Source organism: Rhinolophus sinicus, linkage group LG12 (assembly GCF_036562045.2).
Source record: "Rhinolophus sinicus isolate RSC01 linkage group LG12, ASM3656204v1, whole genome shotgun sequence".
Taxonomy (NCBI): domain Eukaryota; kingdom Metazoa; phylum Chordata; class Mammalia; order Chiroptera; family Rhinolophidae; genus Rhinolophus; species Rhinolophus sinicus.
In genome coordinates this window covers 29,058,810-29,080,375 of record NC_133761.1, presented here as the reverse complement: position 1 = coordinate 29,080,375, position 21,566 = coordinate 29,058,810, and the positions used below count along the sequence as shown (strand labels likewise).

General features: G+C 32.9%; 1 protein-coding gene across 2 annotated transcripts in view; it reads right to left on the bottom strand.

Moving 5' to 3' along the window:
* Positions 1-317: 317 nt before the first annotated feature.
* The window catches only part of RRM2B (ribonucleotide reductase regulatory TP53 inducible subunit M2B), a 39,862-nt gene continuing 18,613 nt past the window's right edge, over positions 318-21,566 (bottom strand). Inside the window, exons 3-9 of one of the 2 annotated variants that reach the window (XM_019710964.2) lie at positions 18,970-19,086; positions 18,210-18,343; positions 17,692-17,786; positions 13,177-13,310; positions 8,980-9,084; positions 7,692-7,805; positions 318-3,938 (exon numbers count right to left, since the gene is read on the bottom strand). In XM_019710964.2, the coding sequence (XP_019566523.2) occupies positions 3,786-3,938; positions 7,692-7,805; positions 8,980-9,084; positions 13,177-13,310; positions 17,692-17,786; positions 18,210-18,343; positions 18,970-19,086 (852 nt within the window). In that variant the 3' untranslated portion in view covers positions 318-3,785. Of the gene's footprint in view, positions 3,939-6,618; positions 6,691-7,691; positions 7,806-8,979; positions 9,085-13,176; positions 13,311-17,691; positions 17,787-18,209; positions 18,344-18,969; positions 19,087-21,566 lie in introns of those variants that run through there. The other variant, XM_074316280.1, reaches the window with a different exon arrangement.

The window sequence follows — 21,566 nt, the reverse complement described above, 5'->3', positions numbered from 1 at the left end:
AGGTATAATAGAAATGAAGATGAGAAACACAGTTTAGGGTATTGAGAAAGAATGTTACTATCAGTAATATGATGGATTCTGGAATCTCAGCGGGATACAAAGAGACATGAAAAAAAGCTCATGGACTGGGAGAGTAGTGAGAGAACTGGGGGATCCCATTTAGGTCAAAACACTGGGAGTTGGAGGAATAGTTCAACAAAGTAATACCAATATGTATTTATCTGTATACACAGGTAGAAAACATATCCATGTCGTGATTAGGGTAGCCCTTGCACTTATAAAGAAATACTCTTACTCAAGGACATACACAAATGATGTAGCTATGATATAATGCACTTTATTTCAACATACTAAACCAAAACAATTAACAAAACCACTTATTTCTTTGGAAAGAAACAAATTCTATATATATGCAGGTTTGGCTTGACTGATATAATGTATTTTAACAAAAAATATTAAACACACCTAATAAAGCTCTCTATGTACATAGTAGACAACAGATAACTTTGCTAACTGACAAGAAAATAACCATTTGGAAAAATAAGCAGTTGTAAAACAGAGTCAAATGCATAAGTTAAGACTCTTGTGAACTTAGAAAAAGACTGAATTGTTATATTTTTATCGGCACAAAAAAAAATCATTCTCCAGCCTTCCATTTTCACCTACATTTTCTTGAACAGAATGAAGCCCCAAATTTGAAAGCTTAAATTCTTTCTTCCTAAAGCCTCAGGAATATCAGATTCTCTTTCAAACCGGTAGCTGTCTCGAAAGGAGGAGACCATTTAAAACAAAGATACACAGATTTCACTTCTGTGCTACTCATGCAGATTCTGCAGAGGAACAGTTCCTGAGTTCGCTACCATTTCACTCAACTTACTTCAAAAAGTAATGCCTCATCAGAGGACTAAACTGGCTCTGCAGCTCAGCACTCAGCTTCCTTTATCATGGAAATCAGTTAGTGACAGGTAGCCCTCAGCGTAATCTGCACAAATGTAATCTGGGAATTCTGTGACAGTGATGTTAGCATATTTAAATGTAAAATGCAAGATTCTGAAAATTAAATAATTTATTTTTTAAATATTCAAGGCTGCTGTTTCTCAATCACTTTTTTATGAACAAATGAAAAACGAAATGGCAAATGAAGCAGAAAAATTTGGATGTTCAAAATGAGACAACTGTAAAAAGTTCATATATAAAGACATGACTGGGTAAGCTGATGCTGTAATAATGATTGTTTATTATTGTATGTAATTGGACAGCAAAACAGTCCTGTCTGAAAGCACTGTCTTCCCAAATCCTTTCAAGACATGATTCTACATACTATAATGAAACATTTTTTAAAAATGCAATATATTATAGAACTACCAGTTTTAATATTCATAGATAAACTTAACTTAAACTACTATAGCAATGATTTAAATACATGTGCCATTAAAAAAAATTGTAAACGTACTTTGAATGTTTTTTTTTACTTGTAAGATAATATTAAAAAGAGATTCTACAACTTCTTGATTCCTTAAGAACTAAGGATCAAAATACTAAACATAATAAATAAATGTGCAACTGGAGGTCTGGGAAAGGGTATACATCATAAAAAAAAATACACCAGTGTATTAAAAATCCAGTATTTTGCTATTAAAACTTCATCGCAATACACTTAGGTTTATTGCTACTATAAATAAGCTTCAGATTAAGGCACGTGTCATTACCAATGAGAAAAACTTGGATTCAAAACAAAGGAAATATGGACTGTAAAATATGGACTGTTTTTCTTTCATGTTGATGTCATTATAGGTATTATCAATTTTAAATGTTAAGTTTTTGTATGGCAGTAAGTATCTTTGAACATATTACCTAAATATAGTTAAAATGTTTATGATACTTTGATACTCTAATTAATGTATATGATACCTTAAAGTATATGCTACTTTGACGGGGCAATGGGCAAAATCAAATCAAGATGGATGACAAAGGATTACATATAAGAAATATGATAACCTATAAGAAAAAAAAATTACCTTATAGGGACAGTGACTATGAGCAGATCTTTAACTTCTCTGAGCCTTACTTTTTCCACCAGGAAAATTTCAACACTAGCTGCTTTGTCAAACTCATAAGGCTGTTACGAGATCAAATGAGATGATGTAAAAACACTTGGCAAACTATGAAGCATTGAACAAATAAATGGTATTATCGTAGGACAAAGATCTCAAGTTTCTGATATATATTCTAACAAATAAGGTTATGGTCAGCTCCTTTTGCATCCACTTGAGAACTCCAGTTTTAATTAGATAATTGTGGCATAAATGGAGCAAAAATTTATGCAAAGAGAAGATCTTTAAAGTTTAGCTTCCAGAATTTTATCAAGTAGCATGCTGTGAGTGGGGCAGCCCACTGCTTGCTGGGGCTCAGGTTACCTCTTGACACTTCCTAATGATAAAGAGGGAACAGACCTTGGCTTCTAGCCTTTCCTCAGTCTCTTCTGCAGAGAGAGACCTCCGTCTCCCTCACCACCTGGTATCATACAGCATGCATAGTTCCATTAAAAGAACTATACCTCATAACAGCATAAAAGTTTTAAGAGTATTAAAGAAACACAGCTGAGGCCCATCGCAGGTACGTTTCTGAGCTTGGCACAAAGGTGAAATGCTTCCATAAACTCCACCAGGTTCTCCCTGGCTTAGTTCACAAGCTCTACTTCTATGCATAAATGGTTCTAGGCCAGCTTTTCCAAACTATGTTCTAAAGAACACTACGTAGGTGAGATGTTAAATGAAAAAGAGATCTGTGTTAAGTAAGTTTGGAATATGTGGGGGAAAATAAGTTTACATACTGCAGAATTTCTCAGTCTGTGATGTACTGACTGCACCCTGTAAAAAGCAATGGAGTGGACAGCATTTCTCAAACTCATTTGAGCACAGAGTCCCACGAAATATCTAGAGGGGCTAATAGCTCTTAGACTACTCCTTGGGAAATGCTACTGCAGCTAATTCACCCTGGTTTTACACATTAAGGGCTATGTCTGGTAATAGCTACTCTCTTAATTTCTGAAGGAGCAGACCATTTTGCTCACAAAGCCCACTGCCATAGTAACTGTGGACGCCACTCCGTAAGTATCCCACCCAAAGCAACTAAGAACTAAATTTCCTTTCTTACAACACTGAGGAATCCAAAGAAGTTATTCTCCAGTTAATGAGAATTACAATCTTTGTAGGAAAATCTTTATATCATTCCTCAAACATTAAAAATACAAAGATCTAACTAGATCTTAGGACACAATTATTTTGAAGAAATGGGAGCACTTTATCACAATATCACTGCAATCCACACTATTAATAATAATAATAATTAGTAATGGTGGTGATGGTAGTAATATTGGCTAAGTGTTTATTTTGTACCTTAATCCTCATTTCCATTCTATGAATTTAGGACCTACTATTACTCATTTTAAAGAGAAGTACACTGAGGTTGACAGAGATTAACTGACTTGCCACAGGTCACACAAAATAGTAAGGACAGAATCTCAAACTCATATCTGACCCCTCACCGCATGCCCTTATCACTACATAATGCCGTCGTATATTTTAGTAACAAAACAAAAGCATTTAAGTCACATTCTGGTTGTTAAAAAGAAAAGTTTGAGTATATTCATATAAATCCAACTTGATTTATATTTGATTTTGGATTTCCTCTTGAGCAAAGGAGATACTTTAAGTTGTTTTTTTGTTGTTGTTTTGTTTTGTTTTTGTTTTTTTTAAAGCAGAGAAAAATAGACGGGGAGGGTTTTAAAAATCTGCATCCAAGGTGAAGACATTATCTGTGGTTTCTGCCATTACTGCAAAACGCTGATACTCTGAAACTCGTTTCTCAAAGAAATTTGTTTTCCCTTCTAAAGAAATGTTTTCCATAAAATCAAAGGGATTTTCTGCCTGAAAAATCTGAAAAGAAAAGAAATGTTATTAGGCATTCTGAAGAAGTCAAATTATATCCACAAGAAGATCTACAGATAACTAAAATGGAGCTCAGGTCGTGCAACACCTGTCTAGTCACTTACAGGATCACACTATTCCCTACGGCCCTAGAGGCACTCAAGGCTGATAAATTTTAAGATGACTAAGATTACCTAGTAACCCCAGGAAATGATACTAGCATCTCTGGTATTCTAAGAAGTAGAAAGGGGAGAAAAATTATTTCAGGAAATAAAAGATTTAATACCAACCAAACTAAAATGTTTTCACAGCTTGAAAATTTTAATATGACAAAGATATCATAGGCACTTTTCACAGGTAATACCTCTAGGTCCTCACACACATGGTACTACATATATATATGATACTACATAATCATATACATGATACTCCAAAATATTAAATTACCAACAATGTACTGTGGACCTAAATATTTCTTAGTTCATAACAGATAATCAACAAATTGATGCTAAAGGATCATGATGAGGTAAGATAAATTCCATCCATAGTGACCCGCCAAAAAGGAGGGACATACGTTGACAAGAAGCTTTTCTCAATTCAAGAAGCAGACTTAGAGATACAGCTTGATGGAAACTGTGAAACATTTCAATGATTCATCAGAGGCAATAAAAGAGAACTTTTGAATTTAGGAGTATCCAGCAGGGATTATGAACACCGCAGGTAAGAATATATTCAAATACCCCAATTAAAAATGGGCAAAGAATCTGAGTAGATAAGTAGACAGTTCTCTAAAAAATATATACAAAACATCAATAAGTACATGAAAAGATGCTCAAAAATCATTACCTATTAGATAAATGCAAATCAAGACCACAATGAGATATCATTTCACTCACACTAGGCTGGCTATAAATAAATAAATAGATAAAAATAAATAACAAGCATTGGTGAAGATGTGGAGAAACTGGAACCCTCATACACTGCTGGTGTTAATGTAAAATGGTGCAGTCACTTTGGAAAACAGTCTGACAGTTCCTCTAATGATTAAAAATAGAGTTACACTATATAAGCCAACAATTTCACTTCTAGTTATATATCCAAGAGAAATGAAAACATATGTCCACACAAAAAGTTATACATGAATGTCCATAGCAATATTATTAATCATAGTCAAAAAGTAGAAACCACGGCAATGCCCATCAGCTGATAAATGGATAAATAAAATTCGGCATAGCCATACAAAGGAATATTATTTGGCCATAAAAAGGAGTAAAGTACTGATCAATGCTACAATACAAATGAACCTTGAAAACATCCTAAGTAAAGAAACCAGCCATAAAAGACCATATGCTGTATGATTCCATTTATATGAGATGGGATACACAGAACATGCAAATCTAAAGAGAGGGAAATTAGATTAGTGGTGCCTACGGCTGGGGTGGAGGTGGGGGAAGAAAGGGAAGTAAATGATTGCTAATGGGTACAGAGATTCTTTGGGGGGTGATTAAAAATAATGTTCTAAAACAGAATGTTGTGATAGTTACACCACACTATGAATATACTAAAAACCATTGAACTGTATGTACATTTATTAATAGCATGCTCTGTGATTTTTAAAAGATATACATTTTTTTATTCCAAAAAAGCTCATATGCTTTGTGTGGCTGAGTTGTGGAATTCTGTGAAATTTCCGTTCCGAAACAGTGTGTGAAGAGGGAGTGAAAAATTTGAGCTATCACATACAGAATACAGTGGAAAGAGGACGCAACCAATAGTCATAGATTGACTGGATTTTAAAACTGGGGACCTTCTAAAAAATCTGATCCAAATCATTCATGTCATGGACAAAGTAACTAAGACCAAAATTAAGTGGCTTATTTTTGACACACGGAAGTACTCATATATTTATTAACTAATCCTAAACTAAAAGAGAAGTTGAAAACATTATTAATGTGGCTCCTATTTAGAATTCTGTATAAATGGCCACCATTCGCTAATTTAAATAATCTTTTATTTTACCAAAAATTGCCATTATAAGAATAGTTCTTTTTATAGAACTCAAATGCTTTGAGTTCAAAGTTTAGTTCATATATTTTAAATTGTTTTGTTTTCTTAATAGGCCGTAGCATTCAAGGCTGTACATTTTCCTCTCAGGATCTGTTTGGCTGAATTGTACAAGTTTTGATACACAGTAACACACAGTAATCTTATTGTCATTTAGTTTATATTTTCTATTAGTTTGTATTTTCATTTTTAAGGTTATCTTTTCAATTTCTAACTAGCTAGAACTTTTGGCAATCTTTTATTGTGAATTTCTAATTTTACTGCATTAAAATCTATAGTCTGTATAATTTCTGCTTTTTGGAATTTACTGAGATATGTTGAAGGCCTGTGGAAAACGATGTTTTACACTGTGTTTTCTTCTGTAGGAGGCACGGTTTATATATATACCTACAGTGAGTAAGGTATATACCTACAGTTAGTAAGTTCCCAAAGAGGAAATTAGATCAAGGGGTCCATAGTTTTCCAATAAGCAGGAGAATATGGATGCGTGGGGGTGAGGACACGGTGGTGGATTAAAGGATAATGGGTTGACTTTAAGGGTTAAGTAAGCAAAGTAATTTTCCTGTAACAAACATATTGATATAACTTAGGAACAAATACAATTTTTTAATACACTGCATAAATGTAAGCGCTCATATTAATGTAACTGTCATCTTGGTTTCTCTCATTATCCGTAAACATCAAAAGGATTTTGCAACTAAAATAATAAAATATAAATAGCTTATCTTACAATAGTTTGCCCCACCTGATTCTCTCATTACAGTATTTCTGTTGTGACCAGAATATAAATGCATTACCAAGAAAGGTTATGATTACCCCAGCATCATGGATTTCATAAGGCTTCTCATTAAATAAATTTAAACCTACATTTCTGTGCTAAAAAATCAAAACCTACAATCTCTAATTACCACAGTTTAGTACACAGTAAAGTTCTGTGAATTTTCCACTTACATTGAATACAACATGACCCCTTAGTGTGCATTTATTGTGTGCCTGGCATTATTTTAAGTGCTGTAGGTTACCAACTCATCACAATCTCTTGTGGTAAGTATTATTATTATTATTATTCTCTCCATTTAATGGATAAGGAAGCTGAGATGGGTTTGAGCACCTTGCCTAAGGTCACATAGCTAGACAGCTAGAACCAGGATTCAAACCCAGGCAGTCTGCCTGCAGCCTCCACCTGTTAAGTCATATGAAAAGCATAGCTCTTTATGAAATTCAGGTACACTATCTCTGATAACCAAAGACAGAAATAACTTAAACACAACTGAGTTCAGAGTCAAATTATGACAGTTAATGTCTTCATAGCAACTATTTCCTACTGAAGGTATTAACCCCCAAATTAAACGTAGACACGTGGAGATTTATATGATGGTAAAACACATACATAAATACATATTAAATGCAATTATTTAAAAAGGCTCCTATTTTTAAATAGATACCTGCAATTATTACAAAGTAATTTATTGGGCTTATTAGCTCTAAGATTTATCAGCCGCCTACTTCTGTTGTGAATTTCATTCTAAGTTTCAAAGGATTTTGCAAAGCGAATTTGCTCATGCAAAGCAAGACTCTGTTATGACATTGTAAAAGTAGACTAAAAAGTACGCTACAAATGCTTTCAGTGAAATATTTTAGTGGTCTTATTTGACTATAACATTTTAGCTAACAGTAATACATTTTTAAATAACTTACCTTTGAGAATCCAAGTTCCGCAAGTAATCTGTCAGCTACAAACTCAATATACTGTTTCATCAAAACACAATTCATTCCAATAAGCCCAACTGGCAAGGCTTCTGTTAAAAACTCCTGAGATGAAAACAAAAACAGAATAAAGTACAAAGAACAATAAATAAGTATGTATTTTCCAAATAAAAAGAGGGTTTTAGTTTTATTAACCTTTTAAGTCACTAATCTTGTCTGAGGAAAGTACACTAGGTTAAATTCTTTCAACATGGCAAACAATGTCCATTTGTTTAAAAATGTTTGGGGTATCACTATTCACATTTTGTCACATTCTCAAATAGCCAAAATAAATTGAAACTAATTATCAAATTACTGGTATTTTAAAAGGTAGCACATATAAGACCTGAATTCACATGCTTTCTCAATAGAAAAAAAGATACTTTGTTCTGAAATATCTGAAAAAGATTCACCAGAGATGTCTGTTGTGGGGAACAGCTGTGAAAGAGAAAAAATAATATTAACAAAGAACATGAGAAAGAAATAGAAATGGATTTGAGGGTTGGAGATAAACTGAACTCCAACTATATTTAAAGACAGTGATGAAGTGATGAAGTGTTAACAGAGGAAAAATTAGAACATTAACCATCTGGATTTAGTTCTCAAAATGATTAGATACCAGAATGCATTTTGTGCCTCTTCTTCCTCCCAATATAAAAACTATCACTGTTAAACTACACGTACTAAAAACAAGTTTTAAAATGCTATCTTACTTTTAAAGTAGTTCTTTCAAATGATAAAAACACATCCTAAGTGGAGCATCAAGGTCTTTCTCATCAGAGGTCTTTACATGTCATAAATTAGGGTTATTATTCACTATTCCATTTATTTATTCATTCTATAAACATCTAATGCATGATTCAAGCTAGATACCCTACTAGGTTTCTGAGAACACAAAACAAACAAGAAATTATCACTGCCCTCCAGTAGCAAAAATCCAAAAACATAAAGCTAAAGTAATTACAATAGTTTGTTATAGCATAAAGTTTGACAGGTCAAGGAGACAGAAAATATAGTTCTGAAATAGATTTTAGTATACATAAAAGCTTAGTATATATAATACTTACTTATAAATTAACATTAATTATTGCAATATACTATCTATTGGTACTGTCAAGTTGACCACGTAAAATCGCTGATATTTATTTTGATCTAGAAGATAGCAATTTCATATGAGTCAACCTCATAAAATTGGTATAAACATCAGAGAAAGAGAGACATGCTAATTATATAAGCTTACCTGCTCAATTTCAACAGCATTAACAATGATCTCCCTGACCCTTTCTTCTGAAGGCTTATTTACTAAGTATCGAAACATCAGACAAGCAAAGTCACAATGAAGCCCCTAGAATAGAAGAAAAATAACAATGTCAAAAAAACGTTTAACCAGCTATTTTCACACAGTGATGTGTCAGGCATCATATAGAGTAGGTTCTAGGAATGCAGCACGGAACTTTGGGAAGATAGAAGAGGGATGAAGAGGGCCAGGGACTTTTTTCCTTCAAATTTCATTAAAATGCCAATTACAATAACCTATAATAAAAATTTTTCAGTGCCAGAAATCTTAGTTCATCAACATGAAAGAAGAATTAATTAACAACAATCTACAACTAAAAGCATTTTGGAAAGGAAAACAAAGCAAGACAAGCCAAAATAAAAATTCATTCATTTTTGTCTAAAAAATTTCAGAAATTATTGAAAAATAATAAGTATTTTCACCTTCCAGGTGAAACACACTCAGGAAAATTTCAAAAAGACATTTATATTAAATAAGAATGGCTGAAGACAAAGATGAATTCGGTACAATGAAAATGGAAATTGAAGAATAAAAAATACCATTCGAAGCTGTAAAAAGCAGAAATGACATCACAGATAACTCAGCCACAAAAGGAGACAAACCTGTGAAATACCTGAGAACAGAACGGTTATGCAAATACAAAAAATGGTACAGAATCTTAAATAATTGAAGAACAGAGCAAGGAGATTCAACCTACAATAATCAGGATTCCATACCACAGAACAGATGACATAAAGCTGAAAACAACAGGAGATGATTTCAAAAAGTCAAAACAAAAAAGAGAAAGAGGCCTGAGATATAAAAAGATGATGGAGTTCCAAATAAAATTAACAGAGACTGACACTAAGGCAGAGTCAATTAACATGTCTAAACTACAAAGAAAAAGAAATAATTTTGCAAGCCACCAAACGGAGAGGAGAAGGAAGACATGTACACTTAAAAGGATTACAAATCAGAGTTTGCTTAGGGTTTTCTACATAAATCAACAAATACCAAAAGACAATTGAAAAATAAGACTCAGGGGGAAGGGGGCATAGTAGAAGAGGGTAAAGAGGGTCAAGTATATGGTGATCGGGAAGGAGAACTGACTCTGGGTGGCGAGCACACAATGTGATAGATAGATAGATGATGTATTATAGAAATGTATACTAAACCTATGTAATTTTACTAACCACTGTCACCCCAATAAATTTATTTAAAAAAGAAAAAGAAAGCTAAGACTCAAATCAAAGGTTGTATTCCAAGGATTATTTACCTAGTTAAGTTGTCATTCCCAGAAGAAACCATCAGAAAAAAACCTCTTTCAACAGCTCATCTTAGATTTGCTAGTGACATTACTTTCCCCAAACTTGATTCAAGAGGCTAAATTTCAAATAAACTGCTGAAAGATGTTAAAGTGTTGATTAGAACTGACAGCTAACTACCTATTACACAGGTGAGTAAATCAAACGTACACACTTATATTGCTAAATCAGTAAATGAATAAAATTAATTTTGAGGTTTAAAGCAATTCCAATCAAAATCCTAATGGGATTGTTTTTAGTTAAAAAATTAATGTGAGACTAGAACTTAATTATTCCAACTACTAAAAATAAAGAATGTAATATGATAGAGGCCCTAATTATTGCTACAATGGTAATCATATCTCAATATATAAATGTATCAAATTAACATGTTGTACATCTTAAATTTACACAATATTATATGTCAAATACATTTCAATTTAAAAAACTTAATCTGGAAGAATAAATGGGCAGAATCTTGTAAGGATACTTCATAGGAAAGTTATGACATGTACCCTAATTATCAAAACACAAAATTCTACAATAATTAAAATAGTTTGTTATGGCATTAAATTTGACAGATAGGTTAATGAAAAAGAAAAAAAGCCCTGAAACAGATTTTAGAATACTTAAAACCTTAACATATAATAAAGAAGACCCCAAAATCAATACAGCGAATTAACAAAGAATTTTAAAAACTTCCCAAAAGTATGTGAAATAAAATTAAGCTAAATTCTAACCATCTTATCCTATACTATATTTATACTAAATTTTTTACTTATACTAAGCAAATTCCAATTGCATTAGAGAGTTAAATGTTAAAAAGTCATGAAGAAAATCTGTGTGATTATTTAACACATTTCTGGAAGCGGATCACATAAATTTCAGGCTTTTGTATATTAAAAGAAGAAAATTAGAAAGCAAAGGTCAAACTAGGAAAATATTTGCAATAAATATAACAAAATTCATATATTATATTCATGTAATAAATATTTTTAAAAATACTTATTGAAAGAGGCTAGTCACTGTGCACAGGGAATATATAACAACAGAAATAAAGGCAAAAGGTAAATACAGAAAAAATACAATGACTAATATCATCATGAGAAAAAAAGTTCAATCTAAGTAGCAATCAAACAAATGCAAATAACCCAATAATGAGATGTCATTACCCCTCCAAATTTGTCAAATATTTAACAAATAAACCCAAATTCTGGTGGGGGTATGGTAAGAAAAAACATGTTCATACATTGCTAGGTAGGGATGAAAATTGCTATAAAATTTCTGGGAAGAAATCTGCAAATACGTATGAATGACTTTGAAAATGTTCTACCTTACAATCTCGTAATTCTACTTCTAGGGAATCTAGCTCAGGAAAATAATGGAAATTTGGGACAAGCTTATACAAAGATATTCATTTTGCATTATAGCAAAACAAATAAACAAAAAATCTGGAAACAACCTAAATTTTTAATTATGGAATAGTCAAATAGTGATATATTTATTCATTAGAATATTACATATCTAACAAAACTATTTCCAAAAAAAATGCTTAACATCATAGAAAAAATGCTCACAACATTCTAAGCGAAAAAATCTCAGCTTGTAAAAATATGAAAAACGCAGACTATTTCAAATTGTAAAAATATGTTTGTACATATCTACATAGATTTAAATGTAGAAAACTAGAAATACTATGAAATATTAAAAATGGTTATCGCTGTTTGTTGAGAGTGATTTTATTCTCTGAATTCTCTGTAATAATCCTATATAATATTTATAATAAAAATGTTTAGAAACTTAAAGATATGGAACAACAAAAAGTAATTATACGAAGCATTTTATGGCACTTAAAAAGTACTTTCACACATACTGCTTCATTGTTAAGGTTTATAATTCAAGAAACAGAGTCTCAGAGAAGTTAAGTAACTTAACAAGGTCACTTAGAAATAAGCTGAAGGGCCAGGTTTAGTGTAGTCAATAAACATGAATTGAATTGCTATGATGGGCTAAATACTGAGGACAGAAAGATCAATGACAAGGTTTCTACACTCAAGGAGCTTAGAGTCTAGTAGAGCAAAGAGACAAGAAGTGCAATACATGTTGTGGACATAACAGGGACAAGTTTAGGTTTCAAAGAGATACACAAAGAGAAGAGCTGTCAGTTTTACCTAATTGCGTCAGGAAAGTTTTGAGTTGCAACTTGTAAGAAGGTAATCAACAAATGAAAAACTTGGTCAGAAAGATGGAAAGGGTATTTATTGCAGCTGGAGGGAGACAAGATTTAGTGTTTGGGTGTAGCTGAAAGAGGAAAGAAACAATCTACAACGACTCCCAGATTTCAAATTTAAATGATTTGATGGAGGGTAGCGACACTTAGTGAGATAGGGAAAACAGAAAAGAACAAATCTTGGGAGGACGATGCTGTGTTTGATTTCTGAAATGTTACGTTTGAGATATCTGTGGAAACTTCCAGGAGAAAACATCTAACAGGCACTCGAATATACAAGTTCGAGCTCAGGAAGGAATATGTGACTACAGACAGTTTTGGTGGTTATGAGCATCTAGGAGGTAGCTGATTTCATGGGAATAAATAAGATCAGCCAGGAGGTCATGTAGAGTGAAAGGAAGAGGCCAAGGTGGGAGCCCAGGAGGACAGTATTTCAGGGGGAGCAGAGGAGACTGAGGAGGAACGGGAAGAGGTAGGAGGAAAACAGTGTCTTAAAAGCAGAGAAAAAATAACTTCTTAACTCCTTTTAAATCCTTGTATCATCATAAGCATTTTCCAGGGGTAAGAAAAATAAATGAACACTAAATATAAACACAAATATAACTAGAAAACTACTTCATTCCTTACTTCATCTCTGCTGATGAGTTCATTGGAAAAAGTGAGTCCAGGCATAAGACCTCTTTTCTTTAACCAGAATATAGCAGCAAAAGATCCCGAGAAGAAAATTCCTTCTACAGCAGCAAAGGCCACCACCCTTTCCCCTGGGAGACATAAAATAGTTTCACTTTCTGAAATACCATATAATGCAGACATAATATATATAAATACTTATATATATTTATATATAGATTACATATGTATATATATATTTTATAACAATATATATGTGTGTGTGTGTGTATATATATATATATATATATATATATATATATATATATATATTTATAACAATACCACAACCAAGGGTCTTCAGGGGAGGAAATCTGCCAACCTCTACCTACTCAAGCAGAAAGGTATGTCTACTTCAAATCCTATGTCAGATATTAGACTCCTATAGGTCTTGGTTTCTAGACAAAGGAAAGCCTTCCATACTCAAAAAAGAGATGATTTATCTCTGCACCACATGTGCCTACGAGTGGTGTGTGTGTGTGTGTGTGTGTGTGTGTGTGTGTGTGTGTGTGCGTGTGTGTGTGTACGTGTGTGCACATGGGAGTGGAGAGTAGAAGATGGATTTTATGACAAAATGTCTCCCTCTCTATGGTTGGTGGAGGGGAGGTTGCTGAGGTTTATATTTTTAGAAACCTAAGGTATCTTACAGATTATCTATAAACATTTCAAAAAACATTGTCATGCATCTACAATTAAAAAAACAGATAAATCCAGCTGAAGATAATAAATATATCTATTGGTAAAATGTCCCATCATATAAGCAAAAATACTGTCTTCTGCTAAACCTATGGGACCCAATCTCAAATGTAATTCACTATTGGGCAAGGGCTTTGCAGAAGTCCATCTCCTAAAATGTCTACAGTAGCATTATATCTGGAACAGTATTCCTAGGGGATGATTCTAGGTCTAACCCAAAAGAGATCATTCTCAAGCCCCTTATGTCACCACACTGCATGCTTGGGAGAAATATTCATACGTATGTCTGTCTAGGGAGAAAGGTTTGATTTATAAGACTGTGAGACAAAGGCAGCAGAGCACTTGAACCAACTACAGACCTGTTTCATAGATGACCTCATAGCTTGTATCCCAGTACTTGTTGTAGGACCAAAAACACGATAGCAGGCACTTAATAAATGTGTCCTGAACTGTATCAATGGAAACTATGTAAGCACTAGATGATAAAAGGCATTGCAATCCATTCTACAGAAATTGCTAAGATTTGATGCAGAAACAGAATAAATTATTTATAACTTCCAGAACAAAAGTAATAACAATATTTAAATTTCAAAAAAGAAAGATGGCTCAGTTTAAATATTTCTGGCTACCCTTTAGATAGTGCTCTGGTTTGTCTTTGTTCATCTCCCTGATTATCTTAAACAAACCAAATTGGATAGATCAATTATATAAAATATGTTTCTACTATTAGCCAAAAACATCAGAAAAGCTTTTATATTTTTATAGTCTTTTATTTTTATAGACACAATCTAAAAAGTCACTTTGAAAAAAATAACAGAATATAAATTAAATAAGTACTTATTGAGTACATACTGGGTAGGAATTTCCAAAAGAAGAATCTTTAACGTAGTATGTACTAAATATTAAAATATAGTAATAATAATAATCACTGTGCTCTGCTGACTCTTTTGAAAATAAAAACGGCCTTTAGACCAGCTAGTTATATTTTTTAAGATGTCATTAGCTTAATATATAGATTACTACATTTTCATTTTACTATTTATATGGTAATGGATAATCATAATTGATACACTTTTAATTGACATAAAGCTGATGTCATGTGGATATCTAACTGTACGGGAACTAGACTATAATGTAACACAAACATTGTGAATAAGAGGAAATTATTTTAATTATTCTATGCATTCACATGAATGCTAAAGGATGAAAATCATAACAGAAATAGTTATACAAGGCTATTCTTTTTGGAGAGAATTAAAGGATTAGAAGCGGTAAAATTTACAAATTTTCAATAGATGTGAACTAGAAAGAGATTTCCAAAACACTTCTTCTAACAGCTATAATGAAAGTGAAGGTTTCATGATTTGTTTTAGACGTGGGAAAGTAGTATATGCTCATATTTTTAAGACACACCTGACTAACTTCTATGATGCAATGCACTAAGACTGTGTAACTATATCTTTCTGATATTTGAAATGTAATTTCATTAGTATATTAGGTTGAGTCTATATATTTAATGTTTTAAAGCTCTTTAGAGATACTTTTTAAATTAAGCAGTATAGCAGTATATCTCAATTTAAAAAAAACTAAACAGATATACAACTAAGAATTTTTAACTCTGAAGACTTGAAGCTCCTTATATCAATTTTCACACAAACTAATAATTTTTAAGGAGTATTCTTAGGTTCTCTTTAGCTAAAAGTAAAGGATTAGAAGAGTCTGGATGTGAGGAAAGAAGAGTTGCTATATTGGGTCCTACTAGGTGCAGAAGTAAATCAAGGTCACCAAAACTGCTAACAAAACTCTAAGCCAGTGAAAGAGCTGCCTTCATCAGCCTGAAGGTATTAAAGGTGCAGACGGCACAATTAGGTCATAAAACTGCACTTCCCCAGCTGGCTAAAGAGAACACAGGTGTTTAGTGAAACAAGACATTATTTCCATGTTATTGTCTTGAAGCTCCTCTCCCAAAGAGGAAGGCCACCAAGGTGTTCTTCACCTTTTCCCCTTCCCACTACCCATTCCATCCCCCCGCCACATTGTAGACCATGTTCTTTCCTCGGAGACTCGGAATGAGAACCCTAAAGGGGGTTTGCCTTGAGAGTAAGGAATATGGGGAATTTAACTGGAGCCCCAGATGTCTCATAGTGACTGCCACCTCCTCTATTTTTGCTATTTTCTAGGTTGTTTTCTTTGGTAGTGCATGAAATACATGCTTTCTGTGAGTCTGTTCTTCATTTTCCATCAGCACCTATCCATACTAATATTTTCAGTGAATATTGAAAACCTTGGTATTTCCCTTCTTTTTTCTCTAAAGCCAATGTTTCTCAAAGTGTGTGTCTCAAACCACATGTGAGAATCAGCTGGGTATAAAATGCTGATTCTTCAGTCCCACCTGAGCCTCCTAAATCCCTCCACCGTGAGGACCAGGATTCTGCATGATTCTTCCAATTTCTTTCATGATTTTTATGCACACTGAGAAGCACTGCTTTTCTCATTCTCAAAATGAACTAAAGGCAATGTAAACATATCTGTTTCTTCTCTGATATACTATATGCTTGCCCATACCTTACACTATATCACTGGTTCTCAATATGTGGTCCAGGGATCCCTGGAAATCCACAGACCGAGGAAGTACGGGGTCAAAACTATTTTCATAATAATACTATTTTGAAGTATAAGGTGCTATTTATTCTTTTTAGTACCGTTCTCTCATGAGAGTATAGCGGTATTTTCCAGAAGCTACATGTACTATCCATACTCATCTGAAAAGTCTGGTAAAATACTCCTCCCTTTTCTAACTACATATCTGAATGAGGGTAGATTTTCTTCATATACTTCAACTAAAACAACATTCTGCAACAAATTGAATGCAGAGGCAGATATAAGTTAGCTGTCTTCTATTAAGTCAGACATTAAAGAGATTTGCAAAAATGTAAAAGTATGCCATTCTTCATTTTCTTTTAAATATAGCGTTTTTCAACAATATATGTTAAAATATAAGGAGTTACTCCTGTTATTTTAAAACGCATTGATAAATATATTTAAAGTTTCTTGGTTTTAATTTCTAATATGGAAATATCAATAACCCACACAAATAAAACAGTCTGGTGTCCTTAATAATTTTTAAGAATGCAAAGAAGTCCTGAGACCACACATTTTTAGTCCTGCTTCCCCACATTATGAATAAAACCAGAAAGTAAAGACCACTAATTATAAAATAGGTAATGAGATAGATACTTAGAGCTATTCACATAAGGAATCTGAATATTTTACTTAATTTTAGTAAATATTTACTGAGCAACTACTATGCATAAGACACAATGTTAATCACTTCCTTAAAAAAAGTTATTGGGTCTCAACTCATCTGGATGGGTGAAAAATAAGCCTGTTGTTATAAACCGTTTCTTGCCCTAGTTGAGTGCACTACTTTTCAGTTTTCCAGAAACTACATATTTATTCCCTGAAAAATGTAACGACTTTGACTCACTTTAAATCCCTAAAATAAACATTCCTGAAAGCAGACACAAACTGTGACTTGCTATAATACTCTTGTCAGATTCTATGTGACATGTAATTATACATTGACATCTTAACCTTTCAACTTTCAACTTATTAAACAGAATAGATAGTTTTAGATTATTTTAGTCCTGGTTTCTAATTATTAGAAATAATGAGTCTACTAAAGGTGCATATTGAGTCTTTGAGATAGTCACACGGGGTAAAATAGTATTATATCACTCAAAGCAAATTTGATAGACATAAATTGAAGCTACATACCAAAAGTCGATTTTCTATCTGCTATCCATCGCAAGGCCCAATCTGCTTTTTTCTTAACAAATGGCATTGTTTCAATTGCATTAAATAAAAATTCCCTATAAAAACCAAAGAATGGCAAAGTTATTCACTTGCTTTTCTTAATCAGAATAAATTTTCATAGGTTAATAGAGATAATGATTGCAACTCTATGGTATACTACCAGATCTGTAATTTTTCTGCATTTTTGCATGTCCATAAAATACAAAAATGAAAATAAAGTCAAATCAGTGGTTTGGATCTGGTCTGATACCAAACTAACTCAACTCAAATATTCAATTGCTGAACAGAATGTGCTCCCCAGACTAACAGGTTCTATGCAAGATCTTTTTAAACCCATTATTAAGCAACAGAAAACATTATACTCCTAGACTTGTATATTTGAGTAATATTTCCCTAACATTAGTTTTGGAGTAAATTTTGCTCTTAACATAACCAAGCAATAGAATAAACCTTTGTAAATAAAATCCCAGTGGTGATACCTTTGTTCGGGATCTCTGATGTATGTATCTATTAGCAAACTGTACATCTCTGAGTGGACATTCTCGATAAGAATTTGAAAGCCATAGAAACAGCGAGCCTCTGGAACCTGCACCTCTTGACTAAATCGCTCCACCTATGAAAATAAGGGAAACAAATATATCCAATTCAGTAGGCTCTCATTAAACACTGCAAATCAGAATCTGAACATCAGAATTATCACTTAAAAATTGCGTGTCATGCTACAAACAGGTCAGAAAGACTTTATGGATTATTTTAAGCAGTACTGTTTACCCATCAACCCTCCACAATAAATTAGTCGCAGAATATATTCCTAAGCAATTAAATGAATAGACCTGTTAGGTGGCGATATTGCCTATAAAGCCAAATAAATTGCAGAACATCTACAAAAAAATAATCATTTTGCTTTCTAGAAACGACTTTAAGTCATTTTTATTTCCGACGGTAGATAACAGATCTCTTGAAGTCCCTTCTAGTTCATGATGAAAGTTCGTTTCTTTCTATTCTCTTTAACAAGAAAGCATGCCTCCTGGCCAATATGCTTGATTTAATGATATTTTGCTGGTTAAATAACAGAAGTGTATCCTTTCCTCTGATACTTCATCAGAAAAACACATTCAAGAGTTCAGTTTCATCTAATTCATTTCCTAGATGACTTTTTTAGGCTCACTCTATCTTACTGCTATTATGATCATTTAACTGCTCAATGGAAACAACGGTAAAATAAAACAAAAACCTTACCAAATTTTCATTCACAATTCCATCACTGGCTGCAAAAAAAGCTAAGATGTGAGAGATAAAATACTTCTCCTCTGGTTTAAGCTTGTTCCAGTGAGGGAGATCCTTTGACAAGTCAACCTGAAATAAAAAGATTTTCCGAAATTTTAACTTGAAGTTAAATTCTTCTCAAAATGTTTGGCAAACTAACTTTCACCTCAAAGGTAAGGAGGTACATCTCATTAGTAGTAAAATGTGAAAAACGAAAAAATGTTAACATTACTGCTATAGACAAAATGTCTGTGTCCTCCCAAAATTCATATGTTGAAACCGAGTAATTCTCAATGTGACGGTATTTGGAGGTGGAAGGGAGAGTGTAGCCCTAATGAATGGGATTAATGCCCTTATAAAAGAGACCTCAGAGAACCCCGTTGCCCTTTCTGCCATGTGAAGACACAGCAAGAAGACAGCTGTCTATCCACCAGAAAGCAGGCCCTCACCAGATAGCAAATCTGCTGGCGCCTGATCTCAGAATCCCCAGCCTCCACAACTATGAGAAATAAATTTCTGTTGTTGGTAAGCTATCCAGTCTAGGGTATTATTATAGCAGCCTGAACTAAGACAATTACAAAGGAACACAATAAAATAAAAGCAGTATAAAGGAATGTATCTTCTGGCTAATTGAGAAGCTGGCAGGATGTACTTTCAAAATATTAAAAATAACATAATTTAGTCTCACCACAAAAAAGAAGCAGTAATTATATGTCAGGACACAGGTGCTAGCTACACTATGGTGGTAATCATTTTTTGTATATATCTGCATCAATTCAATATGTTCTATACCTTAAACTTATACAATGTTATATATCAATTACATCAATAAAGCTAGGGAGAGACCATAATCTAGTGGCACTGGAACAAATGAAGGAAGAGGCAAAAAGCTGGAGAGAGACTAGAAACTAGTCAGGAAGGAACTAAGTGAAGAAACTAATGACTTTCAGCAGCAATTGCTTTAACATTTTATATGATTCATAACAAATTATACAATAACACTATTGTTATAGTGTTATTATATAATTATAGGGTTATCTATAGTGTTAGATAATTAGGCACCTGTTAAGCAGATATATACCTGCTCCTTTACTGGAGGCTAATCTACGTTCATACCCAGAGGTAATGTCAGACAGGTAAAAACCTAGGTTTTAAAGCAATTTATAAGTATAACTTTCTCTGAGAATAGAAATATTTTTGAAAATGTTTATTAAAACTAGTCCTTGGAATTAATAGAGAGATGCACTCTAGAGTTTGGAGGAATTTATAATTCAAAAATAGTTTTTAAATGTACCTTGTAGATATCATTTCATCTCAGGAAGATCTCTTAAGTATGTTTCACAGTAACCTCATAAACATTTAAAAAATACAATTGTATTTTGTCCTTCTTTTATTTATTCTACAGAACCCTAATCTCTTTGAGTATTCCAAGAAGGACTGTTTCATCCTCTTAATTATTCATGTTCTTTTCTAAAATCCTTTTACTCATTACTTTATTCTTTAAATATTTACTGAGCACCTACTACCTACCAGATACTGTGCTAAGTGTTGGGAATACAATGGGGCAGGACGGGAGAACTTTTAAAATATGCAAGTTAAAAATCAGGTCCTAGGGCCGACCAGTTAGCTCAGTTGGTTAGAGCGTGGTGCTAATAACAAAAAGGTTGTCGGTTTGATCCCCACATGGGCCACTATGAGCTGCACCCAAATAAATAAATACATACATACATAAATAAATAAAAAGAATTTCTGGAAAAAAAATCAGGTCTTATTTTATTTAGAGCTCAAGTTTAACTGAAGGACATCTTCGTGGGTTTTATGTATTATATTATACTCCTGATATTAAATTTTAATATTCTCATTCTTAAATATTAAATTTATCTCTTCAAACACTCAGCTTCAAAAGGTCTTATAAATTTTATTTACATGACACTGGTCATTTTCCATTCCCAATACATAAACTTTTCTGTCCAACTTTATCTCATTTGAGTAAATTCTCAAATTCACCATCTAAATATTGATTCCAAACTACTGGTTAGCTTTAACAAAGCAAAAACAAAAACAAATCCCAGAGCTTTGTCTTCTGAATCAAGGTTTCTGAGGATCAGTGATATTTAGGAATAAAGCTAAACCACTGATAAAACAATGAAGTCTAAAGCTGATTAAGTTATAACTTATATAATTTGTTTAAATGAAAAAATACGCAACTAAATGTGTTTGACTTCCTTCAAAATATGTATTTGAATCTTCCTATATGCTACCTACAAAATATATACCCATCTGTACAATTTAATTATTAAAAATTAGTTTCTTAGTCATAATAAACATATATTAATTACATTTGCTAAAAGATGTACATAATTTTCAAAAGAATTTCAAAAAACCCAAGTATCACAAGTACCTTTGTAACATGATGAATGAAAAAGCCACCTGTATACTCCATTTGTTCTCTTAAATATATCTAACAAAAAAACTTTCTAAAAACCACAGACAGGGACAGCCAGGTGTGCCAGGTACTATGACCCAATTTGAAAACGCTGGGTTTTTGTTTTACTTTGCTTCATTCTATA